The sequence below is a fragment of the Acanthochromis polyacanthus genome, chromosome 19, assembly GCF_021347895.1.
Source record: "Acanthochromis polyacanthus isolate Apoly-LR-REF ecotype Palm Island chromosome 19, KAUST_Apoly_ChrSc, whole genome shotgun sequence".
In the NCBI taxonomy this organism is placed as follows: Eukaryota; Metazoa; Chordata; class Actinopteri; family Pomacentridae; genus Acanthochromis; species Acanthochromis polyacanthus.
In genome coordinates this window covers 28,790,786-28,814,967 of record NC_067131.1, presented here as the reverse complement: position 1 = coordinate 28,814,967, position 24,182 = coordinate 28,790,786, and the positions used below count along the sequence as shown (strand labels likewise).

Genomic DNA, 24,182 nt, shown 5'->3' with positions numbered 1-24,182 from the left:
ATTTTTTTGGAAGATTTTTACTCATTTTTTGAAAATATTTACATGAATTTCTTGCCAAATTTGGGAGATTTTTTTTAAAAATAAAACTTTTAAGGGAAACTTTTAAGGAATTATTGGAATTTTCTTCCTAAAGGTTTTGCAAATTTTTTTTTCTGAATTTTGGATTTTTTCAGACAAGGAAACAATATTAATTCGGTGCCCATTAAATGAGGACAGCAGGAGGGTAAATAAGATGCTGATTCTTGCTGGCAATCTCATTTTTCAGCTTTAAAATGCAGTAATCTTATAAAACAAAACAAATAAAACGCACATGCAGTATAAAGTATATACAGAAATAACTACCTGCTGTTAAAAGTTGTATTTTATGGGCACAAATACATGATTTTAATATGTTAACTTGGTGGATTAGTTGTGGTTAATTTAAGGAAAACTGTTCTAATGAAAATAACGATAACATTCTATTTTTTCTTGTTTTATTCTATTATTTCTTGTTTATTTAACCTGGTAAGTGACTAATTTGCAATAAAAATAAGCTAAAAATGAAACAAAAACCTACAAAAAGAGGAATCTCTGTGGAGGTTTAGCTAGTGCATGTACTAGTTTGTTAAAAGTTAGAAAAACTCACGAGTTCTAAAGTGGTATAAAAATACTCTGTTTAAATGAAAAGAACTCACCAAGCCAGCTTAAATTAATAAGAAAACTGTGTGTTAAATTCAACAAGTTTTACAGAAAAATTCAGCAGAAAAACATAAAAAAGCATCTTAATTAAGTTAAAGTGATGGTTGATGATCCATGAAGTGAAATAGAGGATAAAATCTAATACAGTTTATCCAAAAAGCACAATAATCAGTGGTAATAATGCTGGCTTCATGAGACAGATCTCTGGTTTCCTGCACTGACAGACGCTAAACTTTTCATCAATGCAATTTCCTGAACAACTTCTGTAGCTGCAAGACTTTAAGGACATGAATGTGTTTTAGTGTTTTTCTTTCTGAGAATAAATTTTAACATGAATTTAATGATTTAAACATTGTTTTATTGCCTTCTATTTCAACATACTGACATATTTATTTAAAAAAATAAATTTCTGATGAACAAATCAGTCAATAAACGTAAACATTTAAATACTTAAAGCAGCATAAATTCACTTTTTTGCCACTTGGGGGCAGCAGAAACCACAAACACAAACAGTTGAGCTTTAGTTTTTGGCCACCTGATGAATTTAAGTCCAATATTTGCTGATTTTCAACTTTCTTTGTGGTTTCTTGAGTATTTTTAGCTGCTAAATGCTAAACTGTGTCCATCAGCAGGTTGCTACCTGTGTTTTTCTACTATTTGATGCTGAGAACATTGTGTTCTGTTGGTTTATTGGAGTTTTCCTCAATAAAACATCTCTCTGCTGCATCTGGAAGCCATTTGATGAAACGCTAAAGCTGCAGTTTGACCAAAACAATGAGCTGAAAGAGGCTAAAATGCTCTTTAGAGCTGCAGAGTTGGAGACAACGACAACTTTTACATCACACACATTTCATTCCATCCACCATTAAAGAAATATTCACCAGAGCAGCTTTAATTTTTCAGTTTATATACGTCTGGACCCAAAACTAAGTTTATGTAGGATGTTTTGGCTGAATTTTAAGAATGTCTAAATGACATATTAGCTGATTAGCCAATGAAGGTTTCAGTATCTCCAGAAATAAACTCCCACAGTCATTACATTTGGAAACAGACAGAATATTTATAGTAGATCCAAATAACCGAATGGCTCCAGCAGAAGACATATTTTTAAAACTGAGGAAAAAATTGCAAATTTTTCAAATTATGGTGCTATTGTGTCCCCAGAAAGTTCCTGTAGGTACGTGTACAGAGGTGTATCCATATTTCCTACTAAAAATGCAGACTTTGGTCGACATTTCACCAACCTTTGAGGCTATTTTGACTTGAAACTTGTTCAAAATGAGTAGAAATTGTCCCAAATGACTTGAAAATCATCCAAAATGACACAAAAACGGTCTTTAAATGACTCAAAATTGTCCAGAATGACAATAATGATAAATTATTGAACCTTGAAAATGGAACGAAGGGCAAAATACTCCAACTAGGCTGGTATTATGGCCCATAAAGTTCCTGTAAGTGTATAGATATGGATTTATATTTTTTTTGGTCGACATTTCACCAACGTTTGAGGCTCTAACATCAGTAGAAATATGGTTCCATCCACATATATTCACTTACAGGAATGTTCTGGGGCAACAGTACCACCATAGTTGGAACATTCTGCACCTTCTTCTGTTTTTAAGGTCCAATAATTATTGATTATTGTCATTCTGGACAATTTTAATTCAATTTTAGACCATTTTTGAGGCATTTTGAACAAGTTTCAAGTCAAAATAGCAAAAAAAAAGGGCAACTTTGCCTCATCATACTTACACATAGATCAAATTGATGTTAGAGTCTCAGAAGTTGGTTAAATGTTGAACAAAGACAGAATTTTTATTCTCTCAGGAATTTTCTCTTGCCACAATAGCACCATAGTTGGAATATTCTGCACTTCCTTCCTCATTTTCAAGTGCCGATAATTAAAATGATGTCCTCCGTTGGAGCCATTCTGTCATTTTTATCTACAGGAAACTCTTCTGTCTGTGTCCTCAGCAAAGTTCACGACTGTTGGAGTTTTATTTCTGGAGATTTCTGGAGATCTGAGGACTGAAAACATGCAAAATGCTTCAAATTCTGCCAAACTTTTTCAGTTTTTTGGTCCTAAATATCAAAAAACTCAACTAAATCTGAGACTGTGCAGCAGAACTGGTATTTAAAATGACACAGGTGGATTAATTCACTGGTTTTTCTAGTTTTCTATCACTCAGCATCGTTTCATTTTGCCCGCTGCTTCGTCGCAATAAGAGATTAATGGAATATTTAAGCTATTCTGAGCTTTTGTACACTGACGAATCAGTCAGTTATTTTTAAATAAAGGAAAATAATTGCTGTTTGCAGCTTTACAGTGATCTCATCATTATATAATATACTGTTCTCCTGGTTTTCTGTGTGTTAGAGCCTTGAAACACATAAAAATGAGGCAGTTTGATTAAATTTACAGCTTAAAGTGTCAGAGCCAGACAGCTTTTATTGGGGCGGTGCGACATCTTGATGATTTAGATCTAAAAATACTTACATTTCCTCCCATTGTTGCCTTTTTCTCATCATTTCATTCTGTTTTTTCTTCCTCTAGTTGTTTTTATTAAAGATTTGACGCTAGTAAATGAGCTTTTTTAGTGTTGCAGAGATCATTGTTGGCTTTGTTTTAACACATAAAGGAGCAGTGAGGTCTGATCTGATTGGCTCATTCTTCATGTAAATTTTCATTATCACATCCTGATAATGTTTGCAGCCTTAAAGTGATCTCATCATTATATAATATAATTTGGTTTTCTGTGTGTTTAAGCCTTGACTAAAGCAGTTTGATTAATTTTACAGCTTAAAGGTGTCAGAGCCAGACAGATCTTGTTATTCTGTTCCTAAAATACTTACATTTCCATTGGCCTTTTTCTCATCATTTCATCGTGTTTTTTCTTCCTCTAGTTGCTTTTCTAAAGATTTGACTTTCTGGCCTTTGCAGAGATCATTTTAAGGTTTATTTTAACACATAAAGGAGCACTGAGGTCTGATCTGATTGGCTGATTCTTCATGTGACGTGTCATGTGACCACACAAACACACCACTAAATGTCACTTGACTGATTTTCTTCATTTCTGGGAGGAACTTTTAGTCCAGATCAGAGTGAATCTGTGGACACTTGGTGGCAGCATCAGGCCGGATCTGCTCTGTTTGCTTTTCCTTCTGGACTTTCAACTTATTTCCATGTGAAACAGGAAGCAGGTGAGCAGACAAAGGCAACAGAGGTGGTTTTTATCAGGACTGTCTGATCGTTCAGAGGAACAATGGCGGCCTGGGTTCATCAGAGGGTGAGTCCAAACAGAGGAGCTGTTGTTTACTGATTGCAGAAGTTACAAGTTTCAGTTCACGTTCAAACACGGAGCCTGTGGGGGAATGCAACCCGACACCTCGGCGCTGGCTCCACCCTAAGGCCTCGCTCCTGATTGTGGGTGTTTGGAGCTGAGGGGGCGGGCGGCTGACGTTCTCAGCATCTAGGTGTGGCTTCACGGCTCTTCAGGGAGATCCGGGAACTGCCGGCTGTCAGAAGCAGCAGCGGCTCAGAGAGGAACCATGGCAGACCCAGCAGCAGAGGAAAGCAGACAGCTGTGCAGCAGCTGCTCAGGTGAGCTGAGCGGAGTCGAACCGTCGGCCTCCGGTCACTCCGTCTGCAGCTCCTGCCTCAGAGGTAAAGGAGGTCCAGACTGTCAGAAGCACAACGGGGCCCCGGAGGCCCCTGAGATCAGCAGCAAGGAGCAGCAGAGTCAGGAGGAGGTGAAGATCCAAGAAGACCTGAAGGAGTCCGAGGACGACAGGAAGGAGGACGAGGAACCCAAAGAGGAGGAGGTGAAGGAGGAGGAGAAGGAGAAGGATGAGGAGAAGGAGGAGCCGCTGGAGGAGCCGCTGGGCCCCGACGATGTGGTCTGCGACTCCTGCATCGAGAGCCCCTGCAGGGCCCTGAAGTCCTGCCTCACCTGCCTGGTGTCGTACTGCGAGGCCCACCTCCGGCCTCACCTGGAGAACCCCAAGTTCCAGAACCACCGTCTGGTGGAGCCGCTGAGGGACATCGAGCGGCGGACCTGCGAGAGCCACAAGTGGCCCCTGGAGCTGTTCTGCTGCGCTGACGACTGCTGCGTCTGTCAGGACTGTGTGACGGAGGAGCACCGAGGACACAACACGGTCCCTGTGGAGGAGGCCCGGCGCCGCATAGAGGTGAGTCCAGGAACCAGGGGAGCAGGGGTCCCAACATGAGGCCCGCGGGCCAAAAGCGGCCCTCCAGAGGGTCCAATCTGGCCCTCAGAGGATACAAATTACAGAGAAGACATGAACTGCAGATTGTAAATTAGCAAACTGTAAATTTAAATCATTTCTAGACCATGACAGTGTTTCTAGATCATAAAGTGAAGTATTAGATTTGAACGTTGTTCTTTTGTCAATTGTGTCTAGTCTTTGTAAGTTTTTGTCTTGTTTTTGTATCTTTGTGTATTTTTGTCTGTTTTGGTCTATTTTTTGAGTTGTTTTGTTTCTCGGATTTTGGTAATTTTTTTGTCCTCATTTTTGTCGTTTGTCTATTATTTTGTTTGCTTTGTAATTTTTTAATCAAATGTTTTGTCTCTTGGTTTGTTTTGTGTCATTTGTTTCATGTTTTGCCGTTTTGGTGTTATCGCTATTGCCCTCCCTTGTGTTTTTTCTCTTTTTTGTCATTTACGTGTTTTGTGTATCCGTTTGTCGTTAGTTTTTTTTTGTCCTTGCATGTGTTTGTCTGTATTTAATCATTTTGTTTAACTCGCCTTTCATAATATTTTGGTCTTGTTTTGTTGTTTTTTTGTCAGACTTTTGCCTGACTTTTGTTGTTTGTCTCATGCTTTTGTTGTTTTGCTTCTTGTTTTTATTGTTTATGATCATTTTGTGTTTTGCTTAGGTTGTTGTTTTGTGTTTCCTTTTTGTCTCGTTTGTGCCGTTTGTCTGTTTTTTGGTCATTTTGTTTCTGGCTTTTGTCATTTTTTTTGTCTCGCTTTTATCGTTTGTCCACTTTTTTGTCGCTTTGCAGCTTTTTTGTCTGTTCAAAAGAAAAAATCTGTATTAAGATCTAAAATATAGAAAAAAGTTTTTATTTTACAGATTTTCCCCATTTTGTTAAATGTGCAATAAAATCACAAGAAAGTATAAATTTACATTTTGACTCTTAAAAAAAAATGTCCACATCTGAAAATCTGTATTTTTAAAAACAAGTTTTTGTTCATTTACAGTGTTTGACCATTAAATCACACAATTTTATTGTATTTAAACTGGAAAAAAATAATAACTTTACAGATTTTTACTATTTTTTACTAATTAATTTTTTACAGTGTGCCGTCCTTTAATTAGAACTCCTTCAAACAGATTTAAATCGACTCGTTTCACCTCTGCTCTCACACAAACACTTTTTCTGAATCTGAATCCCCGTAAAATAATAAAATCTACTCATGGCTGCCAGCGTAACATTAATTCAACCAAACAGGAACCTTTTCTCTTGGCACACAGAGCTGGAAATATTCAGTATTCAACGAGAGAAACAGGAAAACTGATTTATTTTTGGCCTTTTAAAGCTTTCCGGGAACCTTCAGTGTAAATTATTCATCAAGTAAAGTGTCTGAAAGTGAGAATCTTCCGCTTTTCAGTGTTTTATATCACTGTGAACTCAGCATTTGTGGCTTTTTGGAGCATTTTTCCAATAAAATAAGTCAAATTAACCCTTTATTTTCCCTCATATTTTCAGATTTTTTTCACATTTTAACTCAATAATGAATGAATTTATCATTAAAAGCACCTGATAATGAAAACAATCCTCAGTTAGCTGCTGGAGCTTTCAAAAGCAGGCCTTTTAAAGTCTAACATCCAGCTCTGCTTTTCAATCTGTGTCAAAGGTTCTCCTGAGTAAATAAAAGCTTTCAGCATCAAAAGAAAGGAAACAGGAGTGGCTTTAATTTGCAATTTGGAGCTCAGAAATAATCTTTTAATGGGAGATACTGGAGGTGGGTTTATGTTAACGTACAGAAACCTCCTCAGCTGATCACTGACAGCGAGAGATTTCGGTTTGAATATGCAAATGACGCTTTGTAAACATGCACTCATTTGCATGCATTTCTAGGACAGAGATGTTTACAAATCGTCAGATTGTGAGTAATTTTTCTTACTTTTTTCAAACATTTCAGGCAAACTTATGTGATTTTGGAGAAATTTGGAACCTTTATAGACCTTTTTTTCCAATACATTTTGAGGCATTTGTGTTATTTTGGGCAAATTTTGAGCCTCTTTGAATCTTTTTTACAAGAATTTTAGATGAGTTTATGCCATTGACACAATTTTAGGTTATTTCCTCTCTGCTCTCCTCATCGGCTGTAGAAAGATGTTCCACCATGCTGAATGTATCTCCAACAACTTGCTCCATAAATCAGAAAGCAATGTCAACAGCCGGGAAAAAAATCTATTTTTGGGAATAAAATGTTCTTTAAGTGAGGTTGTGATAGATATATGAAGCCATTCCTCTGTGAAAACCTTGAGAATTTACAAAGTAGGAATAAGATTGGAACATTTTGGAGCATTTAAGTGCTGCTGAAGTGTAGATTTCTGGCTTATCGACTGAGAAAAAACTCATTTGGCTTCATATTATGGTTGAAATCTACAGACACAAATAGACAAATTGTAGTAAAGTGAACACCTAAATGAGTCTACTGGGTGTTTTATTTCCACTGCTGTGATAAAAGAGATGTTATGGAAGCAAAATATGTCAGAACTAAACTGTTTTTCTCCTTAAATCAAACCCACTCTGGTGTTTTTACATGATGCAGAGGAGGTGTGTATATTTGGTAGAGTGCATCACAGTTGTCGTCCGATTTAATCCAATCCAAACAGTAACTCTGCCTCCGGATCTCCTCTGAAGGTCAGTGAATCATGTGCGACATTCTGGAAACTCTAAACCTGGTTTATGTCCGACGGCCGGCGAGCCTCAGGTTTTAGAATCTGGGCTCAGATTCCTGCAGAGATCTGGTTTATAAAACCTCAAATGGCTTCATTAGAGCCGTAAAAACAAACAGTGAAGGAAGAAATGCGGCTGAAAAGACTCTCACACTGCTTTAAAGCTCTTATTGTGAAAGAACAAGAAGGGAAATGATGATAACGGAGTAATATGAGCGTTATTTTGTTCTTTGACAGAAAACCTGAGCAGACAGTGGAATAAATGAAGTTACATAACTGCCCTTTTGTTAGTTTAATCCGCCTCTTACAGTTTATATTCTCCTAAATCCAGAACAGAATCCCGTGCTCTCGCTGCATCCTGAGGTAAAAGCTCATGAACCAGATATGTATGAAGGCTTTTCTACAGACCTCAAACACTCGGCAGACAGGAAGTGAAATATTCAGTCTGCAGCAGGTTAAAGAACCAGTTTCTTCTTAGTTGTACTCTACTCTCTGACACAAGATACCAGTGTTATCTTGTTTATAACTACAAAAAAAAAAACCAGTAATCTTTAATTTCATGATTATTTTTACATCCAAATGAACAGAAGAGAGTTAAGTTCTCTTAAACCACCTCCAGGGTTTTTCCAGCATCACTTCATGACTCAGACTAATTAGTTTCTGATAAACAGCTGTTCACTTATAACCTCTTATAAATGTTTGTCACGGCTCCAAATAGTGGATTTTGCTCGACTTTGCCCTGTAGGAAAAGCCAAAATGTAATAATATTTATTAACTATATCCATGTTTCCAGCCTCTCCAGACTTTTCTCTACTCTGCTCATCATCTGTAGAAAGATGTTTCTCCATGCAACAAGCTGCTCCTCTGTTCACTGTTTCTGAGCCGTGCTGCGTTTATTTATTGATCCAGTAGCTTTGATTCTCTTCTCATGATCATTTTTGGACAAACATTGAGTCGTTTTGGGATTTTTTTTTAGACATTCAGGCAAGTTTGAACTTTTTTTTAGATATTTTTGCAGAAATTTGAGCCATTTTTGACCAATTCTGAAGCCAGTTTACTCAATTATTTTGGACAAGTTTTTATGTTTCCATTATTTGAGTCATTTTGGACAATTTTTTCAATTAGACAGTTTTTCAGTTATTTTGAGAAGCTCCAAGTTTTGTATTTATCTGGAAAATTTTTGGACAAATTTCAATTCAGACAGTTTTCTCAGTTATTTTGGAGAAGCTCCCAAGTTTCTGTTATTTTGACATTTTCACAAACATTTTGGTCACTTTGAATGAATATTTCCATGTTTCCAGGATCCTGTGCAACCTTTGCGTTCAGTTTTTGCATTTTTATAAAGAAGACCTGTAGAACAGAGTGATCTTTGGAGCTATCACAATTTTAAGCCTAGATTTGATCTTTTTTTTTTTTTACATAACCGTACGTCACACATGATATGTTAGCAGACTGTTGAAATGATTCATATCAGATGATTTTTTCTGTTTTTACAGTTCCTTCTTCTGAAAAATAGTGTAATTTTGGCGATTCTTCACAGAATATTGACCTTTAAAACCCACCAGTCTGGTTTGGGTTTCATAGGGTTAAATCCTCCATCTGACTTTTCAATAATAAAATACGTCAGGTTCATATTTCCAAACAAAGCAATCAAAGGTTCATAAATTCTGCTTTTTAATGAGGGCAGCTTCTCAGATTGTAAAGAAGGTTTGAGTTCAGTCACACCTGAGTGAATCTTACAAGTTGAACGTTCGTCTGACGCCATGAAGGACTGAATTCTCTGGATGTTTGTGCCGGTGAACAGATCAGGGCGTGGATGGAGGGCTTCCCTGGCTTGAACTCTCCTCCAGATTTAATTATTCAGGCAGTAAATTGTGAAGTGATGATCCAGATTTTGGGTTTGAACCTGCTGCTGCTTGCTGATTGAAGAAAAGGAATTTCTCGTCATACTCGGCCTAAACTTTAGGATGAATCTCACGTCAGCTCCAGAGTCGCCTGGACCTGCCTGAGGAATTTAGACTCGACTTGTGAGGCTGAAAACGAGCCAGAGCTCTGAAAACCACAAACATCAGAGCATATAATCAGAAATGTGAGCCCTCTGAGGTGAAGGAAACTCTGAAACAACAGAGTTTTCCTGAATGCTTCCATCCAATTCTTTGTGTCGGTTAGGATTCAACATATTTGCTGCATGATGTCGTGGGTTGTGGTTTCCACGAGGAAACCTGCTGAAGTCTGTTTGTTTCTCGTGTCCATAGAAAGAGCTGAGGGAGAAGCAGACTGAGATGGTGAAGACGGTGACAGCAGCAGAAAACGCCATCAACAAACTTCAGCTCAACACCGTTTCTATTGAGGTAAATACACGAGCAGCCTGAGATGAGTCACCGTGTTCCTGTGTCACATGTATGTCTCAATGTTTCACTAAATTAGAGCAGCCTGTAGCTATTTCTGTCTCGGGAAGCCACCGGTCTGTAATCCCGGAGGTTTTGGAGCCTCCCAGGTTTCCCTCGAGTCTGTTTTTTTCCCGTTAACAAACACCTCAGTGAAGCTGCGTTACGTAATCATCACCGTCATGTGGCCTCGCTGGATTCCTGACATCTTTTCTGTCTGAACGGCCGCGTTTACACGAGACCTTTAATTCCTCTTTAATTCGGAATTAAAGTTAATTCCGCTTTAAAATCTCCTTGTAAACACTTAATTCCGAATTGAAAAGTTAATTCCAAATAAACTTAATTCCTAATAAACTACCTGGTTTATTCCGATGTTAATTCTGAATATACTAAATCCTGTGTACGTTCTATTCATGTATACAGTTAATTCCGTCATTCTGTGCATACTTGGCTCCTCACGTAGCGACGTACACGTTCTGCAACCTTTGTCGAGTTGCTGTTTCAAAACGACAACAAAAAGCAAAGCGAAAAGCACACTTATTAGTTGTTCCTCCTGTTGTTGGGGAAAAGAAATGCCGCGGCAAATAGTTTGTTTTCTTCCGGTAAACAGGGAACGTCACGTCCACTCCCTGTCCAATCAGAATCCCTTCCAACACCCAAGTGTTAAAACAGAATTAAGGAAGGGGAATAAACGTGCGGTCCATGTAAACCGTAATTCAGAATTAATATTTCCATGTAAATGCGAAACACAAAACTTTAATTCTGAATGAGTTAATTCCGAATTAATGATTCTGAATTAAAATGTCATGTAAACGTGGCCATTGTAAAGAAAGCTCAGTCCAGGCTGAACTAAGATCTTTGTTTCACAGCACTCGGTGACGGAGGTGCGAGCCGTGATCGAGAGCCAGTTCGAGGAGCTGCAGTCGGTGGTGGAGAAGGCCAAGAGGGAGGTGACGGAGATCCTGGAGGGCGAGGAGAAGCAGGCGCTGAAGCAGGCCGAGGGCATCCGGGTCCACCTGGAGCAACGGTGCACCGAGCTGAAGAAGACCCAGGGTCAGATGGAGAAGCTCTCCAAGAACAAAAACGATGTGGACTTCCTGCAGGTACGATCCAAGTCCAACACCTGGTCCAACACCTGGTTCCACCTTCAGCTGCACTGCAGACGGGAAAACTCAAGAAATGTCTCATTTTAGTGGGTTTTCTCATCTTTTTTCCTCATCAGATGCATTCAAGCAACTGGTCATGATTTGTCTGAATCTATTTTTTATATCAAACTGATTAAAAAAAAACTGGTCCTAAAACACACCTACTTGAACAACACTAAATATCCTGTTGAGATATTCTCTAATCTCAAATGAGTGTATTAATGTCAACACTGATTACGAGTATTAGTAATGAAAGAGAACAATAACTGATAGCAGATCAGATAAGACCCGTATTCCAAATGCTCTGGTAACTGGTCTTCTTTTGACTTCAGACTAACAGAAATGTCACCATTCTAAAAGCCTCCGTGTTAATCGAGTGCTTTGTGTGCCCACCATCCACCCAGACCTCCTCCTCATGACTAAAGTGCACTTCATGAACGTGTCCACTGTATTTCACTGACCTTAACCAAGAGCTGCAGATGTTTAAACAGAACCAAAATACAGTTCCATTATGCTAATTATCCTCTCTACTTAGATATGTATGCATAAATGGGAATCAGGTGCTTTGTATGCCCACCCCCCCAACCCCTCCTGCATACGTCACAAGCTTTTTATACAGATGGATATTTAGGAACATGTGCTGTATACAGTATTTTTAAAATCTAACTTATAGCTATATGGTTAAAACCTACTTAGATATGTATTCATAAATGGGAATCAGGTGCTTTATACACCCACCATCCCCCCAACCTCCTCCTGCAGATGTATTTCCTTAATGTTGTTTCTTTCAAATCAAACTTTGCCTCCAGTCGGCACTTATACTTCATAAAATCATGCTCAGGACCAAATCTAGTTGTGTAGGAACCTAACATCTGGCAGTCGTTGTTATGTCATAAGATTCAGGCCATTATTCTTTAAGTTTCCGTCGTGGAAAAGCTTCTGTAGTTTCTCCAGGAGACTTGCAGTCCTTCCTGCCTGAAGGCTCCACAAATCCTCTGTTCTCATTCCTGTTTGCTTCACAGGAGTACTCAGAGTGGAAGAAAGAGGCCACAGACATTTCCCTGCCGGGCGTCTACATCGGCCTCATGGATCGCCTGAATTCCTTCAGCCGAGTGATCGTCGACTCCACTCAGGAGCTCTGCGCCATGTTGGTGTCTTCGTACATCGAGAAAGTCAAGGAAACCTGCAAAAACGGTACGAACGAGCAGCACAGACGATGCTGCCGGAGGGAAACGGCAGACAGCAGTAAATATTCACATGGTTGTTTGTGTCCGGGCGTGTTCCCACAAGTGAAGAATTTCAGCCTTTAAATGCCTCAGCGCTCGGCTACATGAATGCTTCGTGACTCACCTGCTTTGTCTGTCACCTGGAGAAACAGAAAGACTGCAATTACCTGTTTACCTGGGATGTCCCAACTGAATTTCACGCTAATAAATCTAATTTTAGTCGTGTTCTCTTCACGTTTCATTTCAGATAAAATGGGAATAAAGACGACGGTCCAGCAGATCGTCGCACAGAAACAGAACCTGTCGATACCTGATCCAGTGACGCGTGAAGACTTCTTAAAGTGTGAGTATTTAGAATCAGAAGCAGCTTTAAAGGCCAACGTACACGACATACAAGGAATTTGGTTTTGGCTGCTGGAGGAAGATAAGATAAGATAATCCTTTATTACTCCCCGTTTCCGGGGAAATAAAATAAATATATAAAAAAAAATGCCATTCAGATGTTTGGAGTCACTTTGAAATATCTTTAATTTTGAAATAAAAGTGTTTTTTTAATGAAGATAGCATTAAATGAATCATAAATCCAGTGTAAACATTGTTAATGTGGTAAATGACTATTCTAGCTGGAAACAGCTGATTTTTAATGGAATATCTCCATAGGGGTACAGAGGAACATTTCCAGCAACCATCACTCCTGTGTTCTAATGCTACATTGTGTTAGCTAATGGTGCTGAAAGGCTCATTGATGATTAGAAAACTTTTGTACAGTTATGTTAGCACATGGATAACAGTGTGAGTTTTAATGGAAAACATGGAATTATCTGAGTGACCCCAAACAAAGTTTACTGATCTCAATAGAAGTGACACCAACAGAGCAGCTGTTCAGGCCAGCATCAGTTCTGATTCTCTCTGATCTTTGGGTTTATATTGTAGCTGGGAGAAATTCAGATTTAGATTACAGACTAGCATGGAGACAACTAGTCTGTTTAATCACGACAGAATAAATATATCTAATCTCTTCTAGCGTCTATCTGTCTAAAGGCCATTAGGACCTCAGAAAAGGGAAAGAGTCATTTTTCCTTCACAATACACACAGATATTTACACATCTAGAAATGAGTATATACACAGTGGTGCAAAATGACAGTTACTAGAGGGAGAATCGTACAAAGAGCAGAATATTCTTCTTTGTGCAGAAATATAAAGTCAGCAGTATTTTCTCTGAGAAGGGCTCAGCTGTTTAGTAGGATTATGGCAGTGAGGTAGAAGCTGCTCTTATGTAATAAAATCTGAATTTTAAAAGCTTTCTAAATCCACATCAGCAAAACAAACTAAAGACGATGACAAGTACACTCAATTTAATTTAATTTGCGAGCAGAGAGAAGCTTTACATTAAGATGATTCCATCTCAAATCATCTCTGGTTTGCTTGAAACTGTTTTTATAATGACCTCTGGATATTTAAACTGGCAGCTGTGGAATTATATCAAATATTTAGCAGATTGTTGTTTTTTTTTAACGACCCGTCAACCCACTGTTAGCAGGTTTTTTAGTACGTTGAAATTTGAAGACATTTAAACATCAGTATTTCAACAACTACTGAGAATAAAAGCCTGAAATTTTCACTTTTTTCTCATTCTGTCATTGATTCAGAATTTACAAATAGATCAAATAATCTCTGATTATGAATGGTTGAAATATGAAGAGAAGTATCATCTTTAAAATCTAATTAACTAAAAAAATTAGTGATATTTTCTGAACCATTTGTAGCTGCATGTCACAATAATACAAAACTAAACAGAGAGAATAGTTTTTATTGTGAAATATTTGATCACCAAAATGAAAAAAAGTCATTTTTGTTTAACTTTCATAACTGATTGAGCACAAAAACAAAACTATTGGTAAATACACTTGTCAGAGTTTCAAAATGGTTTCTCCAACTATAGCTTAGATTTTTTTTAAAATATGGGTGTATTTTTAATTTTCAGACCTCACTTTGAAGGCTGTTTATGTGGTCATATATACGAGCTTTATTATATTTATGTGATTATTGAACTCTGTGACCTTCACTCTGAATAAACATGGACTCACTCTTAATGAAATGAAATGAAGCCACAGCTGTGAAGGCCAGCTTTAGCCCCAATAAAATCCATTTTGATCCTATTAAACAGTTTCCACAATGATCATGAGTCAGAGAAGTTGTATTTATTTAACTTTTAAAGGGTTTTATGATTAATATTTAAATTCCTCAGGTTATTCACAACATAAATAACAAGTAGGGTTTGAAGCTCAATATTTAAACTTGTTAGATTTCTACAGGAAGGTTGTTGCTGTTTTAAACGTCTGTTTAAATAACTTGTTTAATGTCTTATACTTTTTTATTAGTAGTTGCATTAACTGTGATCCTGAGGATTTTCTTGTTGTTAGTCACAGTATCAGTGAGCCATTCTGACTGAATAAGGATTATTAATAAGAGAATCGGTGACTGTAGCTGCTCTTCTATAATCCTCTGATATACATGAGGTGTGTTTTTGTTTACCATCTCCAAACGGAAACCGTGGTGACCTTTAGTGACTGAACTGTTACGGAACACAACTAACCTGCTGAACGATCCTCTGCAGACGCCGCCCACGTCAGTTTCGATGCTGACACGGCTCACAAGTTCCTCCGGCTGACGGAGGAGAACAGGAAGGTGACGAACACCACGCCCTGGCAGCATCCTTACCCCGACGTCCCGAGCGCTTCGAGAGCTGGCGGCAGGTCCTGGCGGCGGAGAGCTTCTACCTGGGCCGGCACTACTTCGAGGCGGACGTCAGCGGCGAGGGAACCCACATCGGCGTCACCTACAAGAGCATCGACCGCAAAGGCAGCGAGAGCAACAGCTGCATCACGGGGAACAACTTCTCCTGGTGCATCCAGTGGAACGGCCGGACCTTCTCGGCGTGGCACAGCGACGTGGAGACGCCGCTCAACGTGGAGAAGTTCACGCGGATCGGCATTTACGTGGACTACACCCGAGGCCTGCTGGCGTTCTACGGCGTGGACGAGACCATGACGCTCATCCACGAGTACCAGGCCGAGTTCCTGGAGCCGCTGTACCCGGCCTTCTGGCTCTCCAAGAAGGAGAACATCGTGGCTCTGGTGGCGCCTGGAGAACCTCTACCGCTGAAGAGCCCGTCTCCTCCCACCTCACCTGCAAACGGAGCTCCAGTTTAATAAAAACTCCCCTTCAGCTGGATCTTTTAGGGGACATGAAACGACTGTACTGTCTCCCAGTAATGGACTTGTTCCCTGCAAAATAATGAGCAACTCTTGCCGTGTTGGACGTGTTTACAGCAGATCATCTGTTTATCTGTGTACATTTGGGCTCAGGTCATATTTATACTCTGCTGTGTAGCTTTGGGACTACTGTTACCACAATGTTCTGCCATATTTTCCCAATAAAAGTGTCTATCTCTATTTGCAACATAAAAGCCTGCTTTTGTTCAAGGTTGGAGCTCCTACAACAACAAAACTGGATGGATTAACTGTGACTGTGGCTTTTAAAGGTTATTTTTCAGGCATTTTGGAGACTATTCTGTTACCAAAACAATGCTATTTATATAAAACATTATAATGACCCAAAACACATCAGATTATCATTTCTGAGTACAGACGTCACAGAAAATCTGACATATTTCATGTAAACCCTGAAATAATGCGAAAATATGAAGGCTTTAAAACCTCAGATGTAAAATAAACATCAAATATTCAAGATTATTTGCATTCGATTTCCCTTGAATCATATCCTTCCAGTAAAGTAGCCTTTAGATTAGGGCTGACGATTATTTTTCATTGTTCATTCAACCTTTCCTTATTTTTTTGAACAGTTTATTATTTGTTTGGTTGATAGAAATCAGAAAATGCTGAAAAAGTTATTCATTTACTGTCAGAGGGGAGGAAAGAAACCAGAAAATATTCACATTTAGGAGGCTAAAATCAGAGAAATTGCACTTCTTTTTAAATGAATAAAAATATTCCAATTGATTAATGAATGTATAAATTAGCTGCAGAATAATTTAATGGTTGACAACTAATCAATTAATCATTGCAGCTTTATTAGTGACAGAAGGAAAAGTAAGAAATTTAAAGGCACAACACTAATGTATACAATTAAGACAAATATAGAGCTTCCAATATAGTTTAAAATGCAAGAAATGACATTTTCAGTTTTACTTTTTAAGCTGCTGACCAATACTTCATTAAGAGATGGAGAAATTGTGTTTCTAAATTATTTACAGTGTAATTTTATGAAGAGTCTGAATAAATAAATACATTTGAGATAAAAATATATAAATATCTGTGTCAGTACTTCATACATTTATCATTTTTTAATGTAATAAATACACAATTTAAACTCAATAACAGAAATGAACGGATATTAATGGAAACAGCTGTGTGATAACGTGTCACGTCACGCCTTGGTCAGCTGACCACTGTGTATGGTGACGTGGAGCTGAGCATGTAACCAGGAAGAAGCAGCTCAGGATTCATCATGCTAACAGGAGTAAGTGACTAAATATTATAATTTATTTGCTTAATTATCTTTTTGACATTTCATGCAGTGAACGTAGCTGCATTTAACGCTGCTAACAATAGATTTTAAATGATTTTATCCGTAGGAAATATCCCCCGCTGACATCTGGCGTGCTAATGTTGCTAAGCAGTTAGCATGCTAAGTTTAGTAGCTACCTAGCATTGCTGCTCCGCTAACGTTAGCTTAGCCTCACTTTGTCGTCTCCAAAACTACATAAACGTAAAGTTTTCCTCTTAGAATCACCCCCAAACTGTTGCTGTTTCCATCTTATGTACGTAAGTTCAAACGTTAACGGCCTTAGCAGCTGTTAAGTGACAGCTAGCGTGGCTAACGTTAGCTTGTCAGCCTCATCCTGAGTGCAAACAATGGGGGAAAAAAAACCTTTTAACTCTCAGATTAAATCATCGACAACACAGCTGCTGACGTGGCATTGTCTGTTCTGTATAGGTCATGTTCATTTCAGGGAATTAAAGTCTTCAAATGGTTTAGCATTGGAGAGTCAGCAGTCGGAATGTTTAGCCAAACTTAAAAAAAGCTGAAGTCAGTAAAGTTGTGAACTCGTATACTGTAATAAAATGCTTTAATAATAATTGGCTTAACGTGCTTTAATGACGTCGTAGATATGTTTGATTTTTACACTTTACTTGACATCACCCTGTTTAGCAATGTAGAAAAAGCTTAAGCAAAAAATGTGTTATGATAAAGCTGCTGCATGAGGTGATTATTCAGTTTGTCAATGGCACAATGTTCAGTTGTTTCCCGAAACATTTGCCTGTTAAATATAAGAATTTTTTTGATTCTAAATTCCAGAAATTTTAATGTTTAAGTTTGTTTCAGACGGTTTGCTGGTACAGGGGCGAAATACTACCAAGAAAGTTGCCAACAAACTAAGTTCCTTGCCGAATATTGTGTGCTTTTGTGCAGAAACATCTTCAGTGGAATACTGTTTGCTCAAAAGAAGACTCAGTCGTCTCTCAAGTCAAAGTAAAGGTTGTACTATCAGTCTGAACGAGTGACTGATAATATGAAGAAACAGTTTAGCTTTTATAAACGCGTCTCAGTGCTGTTATCAGTTTCTGAGCAGCCAGTTTTCATCCGGCTGTTTGCCACTTGTTATATTTTCATGGCCAAAGTTAATCATGGAAATCTACGGGGTACATTGGGTTATATGAGTTCACAGTCACACAGTAGTTTGGAATCATAAAGCGCATTTAATCATAACATCATTCTAATTTTATAACAGTTTTTGATGCTCATCAGATGTATTAATGCTGACTGGATTAAAGAACTAAACGACCTGACAACAGTCCTGGAACATCCAGACCAGATTCACTGCTGATCTCAGCTCAGGAGAAGAGGAGGAACAGTAATGAACCAACAATAAAACCGTTAATTTGCTGCCTGTGCTTGTAACTAATAAACTGATCATAAATGCTGAATATGGGGCTAAAAATAGCTTGTTTATGGATGCAGAAAAGCTCAGCATTTCTGGTTGTTGGTCGGTGCAGTAAATTTAGTGAATGCAAATGTTTCTGGTTTGAACTGGCTGTTATCACTGAAGATTTTCTGACCTTTAACCTGTCCATATGCATCCGTACGAGGCTTTCAGTCGACATGTTTTTGAGTCTCCAGAGGTTCAGCTTCTTCCTTATTGATCCCTCAGGATCCCAATGATGAAGACGTGTCTCTGTTTGATGCCGAGGAGGATGCAGGGAAAAAGTCAAAGTCCAATATTAAGTAAGTTTACAGACATTCGATATGTTTACGTTTCTCTCTGTTGAGCAAATATTTCATTTTATTCTGTCAGTCAAGCAGGTTTGTGAGGATTTGACTCTTGTTCATGTCACATATGATGAACTGTGAGATTAATTTATCATATTTTCCCTTTTTTGTTGTTGCTCTAGTTGATTATTCAACTAAATTATGAGTGCTTTGTGACAGTATTGCATACGTAGATGCTGCACAGTGCAGTAAATCTGTTGTAAACTCTGCTTGCAGACATCCGGTGGCTTCGTTCTTCCACCTCTTCTTCAGAGTCAGTGCCGTCTTGGTGTACCTGCTCTGTGGAGTCTACAGTGGAGGCTTCATCGCCTGCATGGTCACCATAATCCTGCTGCTGTCGTGTGACTTCTGGACAGTTAAGGTGAGTCTGCCTTAGAATTACAGCTCATATTAGTTTATTTATTTTGTTAAAAAGGCTGAGATGTGGCCTGAGCACATCTGCAGTTCATTGGAAAGAGTTTTATCAGCACCTCAGAGGCTGAATTGAAAAAGCAGCTTCAACCCTAAAGCTACAGATTCAGTTTGACTGGATTTGTGTTGTCGTCTAAATCAGGGGTATAAAATTCATTTTAGTTCAAGGGCCAGGGGCCATTTACACATTAAAACCTACAGATCACAGCGTGTGTACGAAGGAACAGAACATTTAGTCACAGCTGTCTGGAACTGGACAGTGTAGTAATTTACTTTAGGAGAAAACGACAAAAGTCAGACAAAAAACATAACAACAAAAACATGGCAAAATATTACAAAAATGAGACACAAAATGACAAAAGAGCAACAAAAAAATCTAGTATTTTACTTTATGATCAAAACAACTTGTCATGATCTAGAAATTATTTTAAATTTATAGTTTTATTTTTTACAATCTGCACTTAATGTCTTCTCTGTAATTTTACTCTCTACAAAGTCGTCCTGTGGGCCAGACTGGACCCTCTCATGGGCCGCCAACCCCTGCTCTAAAGAGTCTGAGGTGAATGTTGATAATCAGGAGAGAAATGGAGTAAAAATCTTACTTTAGTAACAGTGTCTTCTGATCGGCCTGTGAGACGTTTACTGATGGAGGATTTGGAACTTTCCCCTGAAGAAAACTCCTGAACTTTAGGATCAAACTGTTCCAGCTGCGACGTCCAGCATCCAATCAGACCTAAAAATAAATGCTGGTTTTGAATAAAGAACAAAAACAATCGTACAAAGTTTCATGTGAAGAAGTAAAACCTGCAGAGCTGCACAACACGTGATTCTGTTTCCACACATTTATGTTGTGATTTACGTTGTGGTGCTGCGATTCACAGTTACACAACATGAGGCTGATTTATCAGAACCATCGCTCACAGTGACAGGCAGCAAAGTGACACAATTTTAGAGTCACACAGTTTCAAAACACTTTAACCAGAGTTCTGGCATTTGGGGAAAATCTAGTTGTGGGTTTTTGACAGATGAAGTAATTTGATTTGTGCTAAAAAATGTTCAGTTCATCGTTCAGTTTAGCAGATTTAAACATGATGGAGCATCAGAGGCGTCAGACAAAGAGGACGACATGGATTTGTCAAATGTAAACATTACCAAAATCCCACCATTTCTCAGCCAGAAACTGTAAAAACAGAAAGAATCTGAGAGATTTTTCATGACTTCTCTGTCAGATCTCCCTCTAAAAAACATTAAAATGTTCTTGTTTCATTAAAAAAAATGAAACATATATAAAGGCTCAAATGAGAAAAAAAAAATCAGCAACTAAAGAGTGCAAATGCGTCTTAAGGGGGATTTTATTTTGTGTATCTTTAGTCTTGGTTGTTGTGATGCTTGACATTTCTCTGTCACATCTTCATCAGAAAAGAGAAAACAATCCTATGGTTAAAGGAGCTTTATATATTTATAAAAGCTCTCAAAAAATGCAACTGAAGAGTGTAAATGCTTTTTAAGGTGGATTTTATTTTATGCATCTGTAGTCTTTTGATTGTTGTCTCTTGTTGTGATGCTCAATTTTAGCATTTTTTTTTTTTTTGCATAATTTCTTTGCCAGATCTGCCCTGTAAGAGACATAATGTTCTGGTTAAATTAAGCTCAAGTTAAAATGACAAAGTACATATCTGAAGGCTCTAATGAGAAAAAAATGACCAACGACGTGTTCAGGTGCTTCTTGAGGTGGATTTTATTTTGTGTATCTTCAGTCCTTGTTGTTCTAATGTGCTTTACTTTTTTCTCACGTCTGTTGTTGCAATGCTCGATTTTTACATTTATTTTGCGTGACTTCTTTGCACAATTTCCCTCTAAAAAGAGATCGTAAAGTTGTCGTTAAATGAGCCAGAGACAGGAAAAACACTCAGAAGCTGTTTGGAATTCAGAGGGTTGAAGAGTTTTGTGTGACAGTCACATGTCTGATTTTATCTCATGTTTCAAAGCTGCATCACATGTTTTAAAACGTAAAAAAATGCAGGTAAGATCTCACTATCTGTGTGAAAACTCAGTATTTATTTTTGTTCAGCTCTGATCAGGACCTCCAGTGTTTTTTATGTGATGATTCTGTTCCATTTATTGTGTTGGAAGCTGATTTAATACCAGACTGTTGCTCTGTGCTCCAGAACATCACAGGGAGGCTGATGGTGGGTCTGCGCTGGTGGAATCAGGTGGACGACGACGGACGGAGCCACTGGGTGTTTGAGTCGAAGGTCAGGAGCTGATAAACGAGTTTTCTGTCGGCAGCTTTATGCGTTCTGCTGATGTCCTGACTGTGAGAATATCCTGTTTTCTCTCAGGGTTCTGGGAAGCAGCAGGCGTCAAACTCAGAGGCTCGGATCTTCTGGATCGGCCTCATCGTCTGTCCGGTCCTCTGGGTCGTCTTCGTCTTCAGCACGCTGCTGTCCTTCAACATTAAATGGCTGGTAGGTTGTGACTGTAAGGCGGGGATGTTTACGTGGTTTGTTATTGTTGATAAATCACATTAAAAGAACTAAATACACAGAATGATCGCCCATCTGGCTGGTGACTCTACTGAAGATGTAAATCTATAAAAATCATCTCAGAAATATGCGATTTTATCACTAAAATACTTTATTGATCCTTTACAGGAAATGACTGTCACAGCACACTAAGTCATCAGTGTGAGCCGATATTTAGTATTTAAGTAAGAAAAACTCTGAAAATTAAACATATGCAGAGTGTATAAATCAAAAGGTAAAATACTAGAAAAAAAAGAATCATTATTAAAATAAATATAAAATAATGCAATAAATACACTAAAAGTAAATTAGATTAATAGAATATTAAAATAGGCTCAGTAAATGATTCTTTCCTCATTCTGTTCCTTTTTATTACAGACTGTTCTCCACAGAGCTGTTATTTTTATTTTGCTGTTTTTGTCAGATAACTTTTTTTTTTAACATTTTCTTGTCTTCATTGTACTTTTAGTCTCGTATCTGATAGTTTTTCTTTGCATCATTTTCCATGTTTTGCACATTCAGTGTTCAGATTTTGCCACAAGCTGCTCGCTGCATTTTTATCAACAGAAGAAAATCTGTTCTCATTGGGGACTGCTTTCAGCGACGGATTAATGCACATTTCTTGCTTTAGTTCACATATTTGTTGCAGAGATATTAAATTGATGTCAGACTTTATGCCGCTTAATCTTCATCCTTCCCAAAGCAAATTAAATCAGTTTAAAAAACAGATTCTAGCATTTTACAGAGAACAGGTGAACATGTGAGGATTTTACTGCTAGAAAACATCATTAAAAATCTGAACAAAAGAGGATTTTACTACTTCATGTGAGATAATTCTTTAAAAATGAGTCATAAAGATTTTTTTCAGTCTTTTTTCACATTATTGCTGTATGTAGTGTTGATTTATGTTGGATTAAATTAAACTTCAGAATGAATTTATGGTGAAGAGGGAACATGTTTTAAGGACACACTGATGTGTTTTAATAGTTTTCACTACAAGGAGACAAAGTTTTGCATCTTTCAGTGACTCTAATTCAGATTTATCTGGATAAAAATGTTGTTGTTTTTTAGTTAATTCCACTATAATAGTTTTATAAATTATGCAAAAGAAGTCATTTAAAGCAGTTTGATTTATTTTTCTTTCAAACTTGTCATGGAAATCATTTTTTTGGTCGTCTTCCATTAAAAAAATCTCTCTTAAAAATTAATCATAAATGATGATAATGATGCAATAATGTCTGTAGAAGACTTCAGGTGCTTTTGTAATATCCTCATTTATAAATATCTGAACACACAACTGTCTTTCTATCAAATTGACTCTTTTGTATTCAGACCGTTAGTGTCCTGATGAGAGGAAAAACTCTGGATTAACTGGTTTGTCCACAAAAACACGTCAGACCAGCTTTCTCACAACCAATTTACACCAAAACACAAAAATCTGCATATTTCTACATGTGAGAAGCTTCAAATATTCTAAAGATGCTGCAGCTCTGGTTGGTTTTATTGTTTTTGACTTTTTAAAGTGGAATTTAATGATGATAATATGAATAAAAAGAGATTTCAAAGCTTCTCCACCGTAAAACTGTGACTGTTTCCCTCAGCCGGTGGTGATCATGGGTTTGGTGCTACAAGGAGCGAATCTCTACGGATACGTCAAATGTAAAGTGGGAGGAAAAACCAACCTGAAGAACATGGCCAGCAATTACTTCAGCCGACAGTTTCTCAAACAGGTGAGCTGATTCTTTAAATAACTGGATGTACAGTGTTTCTCTGCTATTTCCTTTTACTGTTTTTATTCGCTGTGTTTCTAATAATTGTGTTTTTCCTCCTCAGGCTCTGTCCAAAGAAGAGGAATCGTAGAGAATCTCTGCGATCTGAACTCGTCTGCATTATTCTCAATGCTATAAAATATCTGTTCTTTTAGCAGGAGAGAAAACCTTTTTCCAACATGAACTGAACGTTACAGTTTTTGATTTTCCTTTTTAAGTTAAGGGTGACTCGGTAGAAGTTTTTCACTCGCAGGTCGGACTTCTGGTGGAAGTTTCTGATAAACTGAAGCAATGAATGGAAAACGGTGGAAGTTGAACTAGTTTGTTTTTCCCTCAGATATCCTGTTTAGTTTGTGTTTTCATTGCTTAAAATGACTTTATAGAATTAAAAGAAGTGTTTCTGGGAGGGATTATCAGTACGTTGGTTTGTATAAGAAACAGTGTAAAGTATTGCAGGAGGCTGTAAATATGTAAGTAAAGAAACTCATGTGGACGTTCATCTTTTTGTGCAAATACATTTCTAACAATTTTACCAGCAGTGTGATAGTTTTTGTTTAGTAGTGCAGCACAAACCTCACATTTTTTAGTCTGGAGACATGAATAATGAGCAGGACATGAAATAAATCATAAATAACAAACAGAAGGAGCATTTAAGGTTTGATTATTGGCTTTTGAATTTAAAAACAAGATGTAAATGACATAATTTTGCATTATGTAAAACAAGTGGCATTTAAACGGTTAAAGTCCTAAAA

General features: G+C 37.9%; 2 protein-coding genes across 2 annotated transcripts; both read left to right on the top strand.

The window, feature by feature from the left end:
• The first annotated feature begins 190 nt into the window (after nucleotides 1-190).
• trim16 (tripartite motif containing 16) lies at nucleotides 191-15,826 on the top strand. Its single transcript, XM_022211852.2, is given in 7 exon segments — nucleotides 191-4,866; nucleotides 9,867-9,962; nucleotides 10,868-11,101; nucleotides 12,166-12,337; nucleotides 12,617-12,712; nucleotides 14,989-15,102; nucleotides 15,105-15,826. Coding segments are annotated over 7 exon segments (1,830 nt in total). The 5' UTR covers nucleotides 191-4,227; the 3' UTR covers nucleotides 15,584-15,826.
• A 972-nt stretch (nucleotides 15,827-16,798) lies between these two features.
• tvp23b (trans-golgi network vesicle protein 23 homolog B (S. cerevisiae)) lies at nucleotides 16,799-23,962 on the top strand. The gene is made up of 7 exons (XM_022211859.2): nucleotides 16,799-16,913; nucleotides 18,607-18,680; nucleotides 18,942-19,086; nucleotides 21,305-21,391; nucleotides 21,479-21,604; nucleotides 23,263-23,391; nucleotides 23,495-23,962. The coding sequence occupies exons 1-7, from the start codon at nucleotides 16,902-16,904 to the stop codon at nucleotides 23,519-23,521; spliced, it is 600 nt and encodes a 199-aa protein (XP_022067551.1). The 5' UTR covers nucleotides 16,799-16,901; the 3' UTR covers nucleotides 23,522-23,962.
• Nucleotides 23,963-24,182: the final 220 nt, after the last annotated feature.

Coding starts and splice junctions, on each gene's coding strand:
- tvp23b (XM_022211859.2), top strand. Junction 18,681..18,941: donor AAGTCAAAGTCCAATATTAA/GTAAGTTTACAG, acceptor CTCTGCTTGCAG/ACATCCGGTGGCTTCGTTCT. Junction 23,392..23,494: donor GCCGACAGTTTCTCAAACAG/GTGAGCTGATTC, acceptor TTTCCTCCTCAG/GCTCTGTCCAAAGAAGAGGA.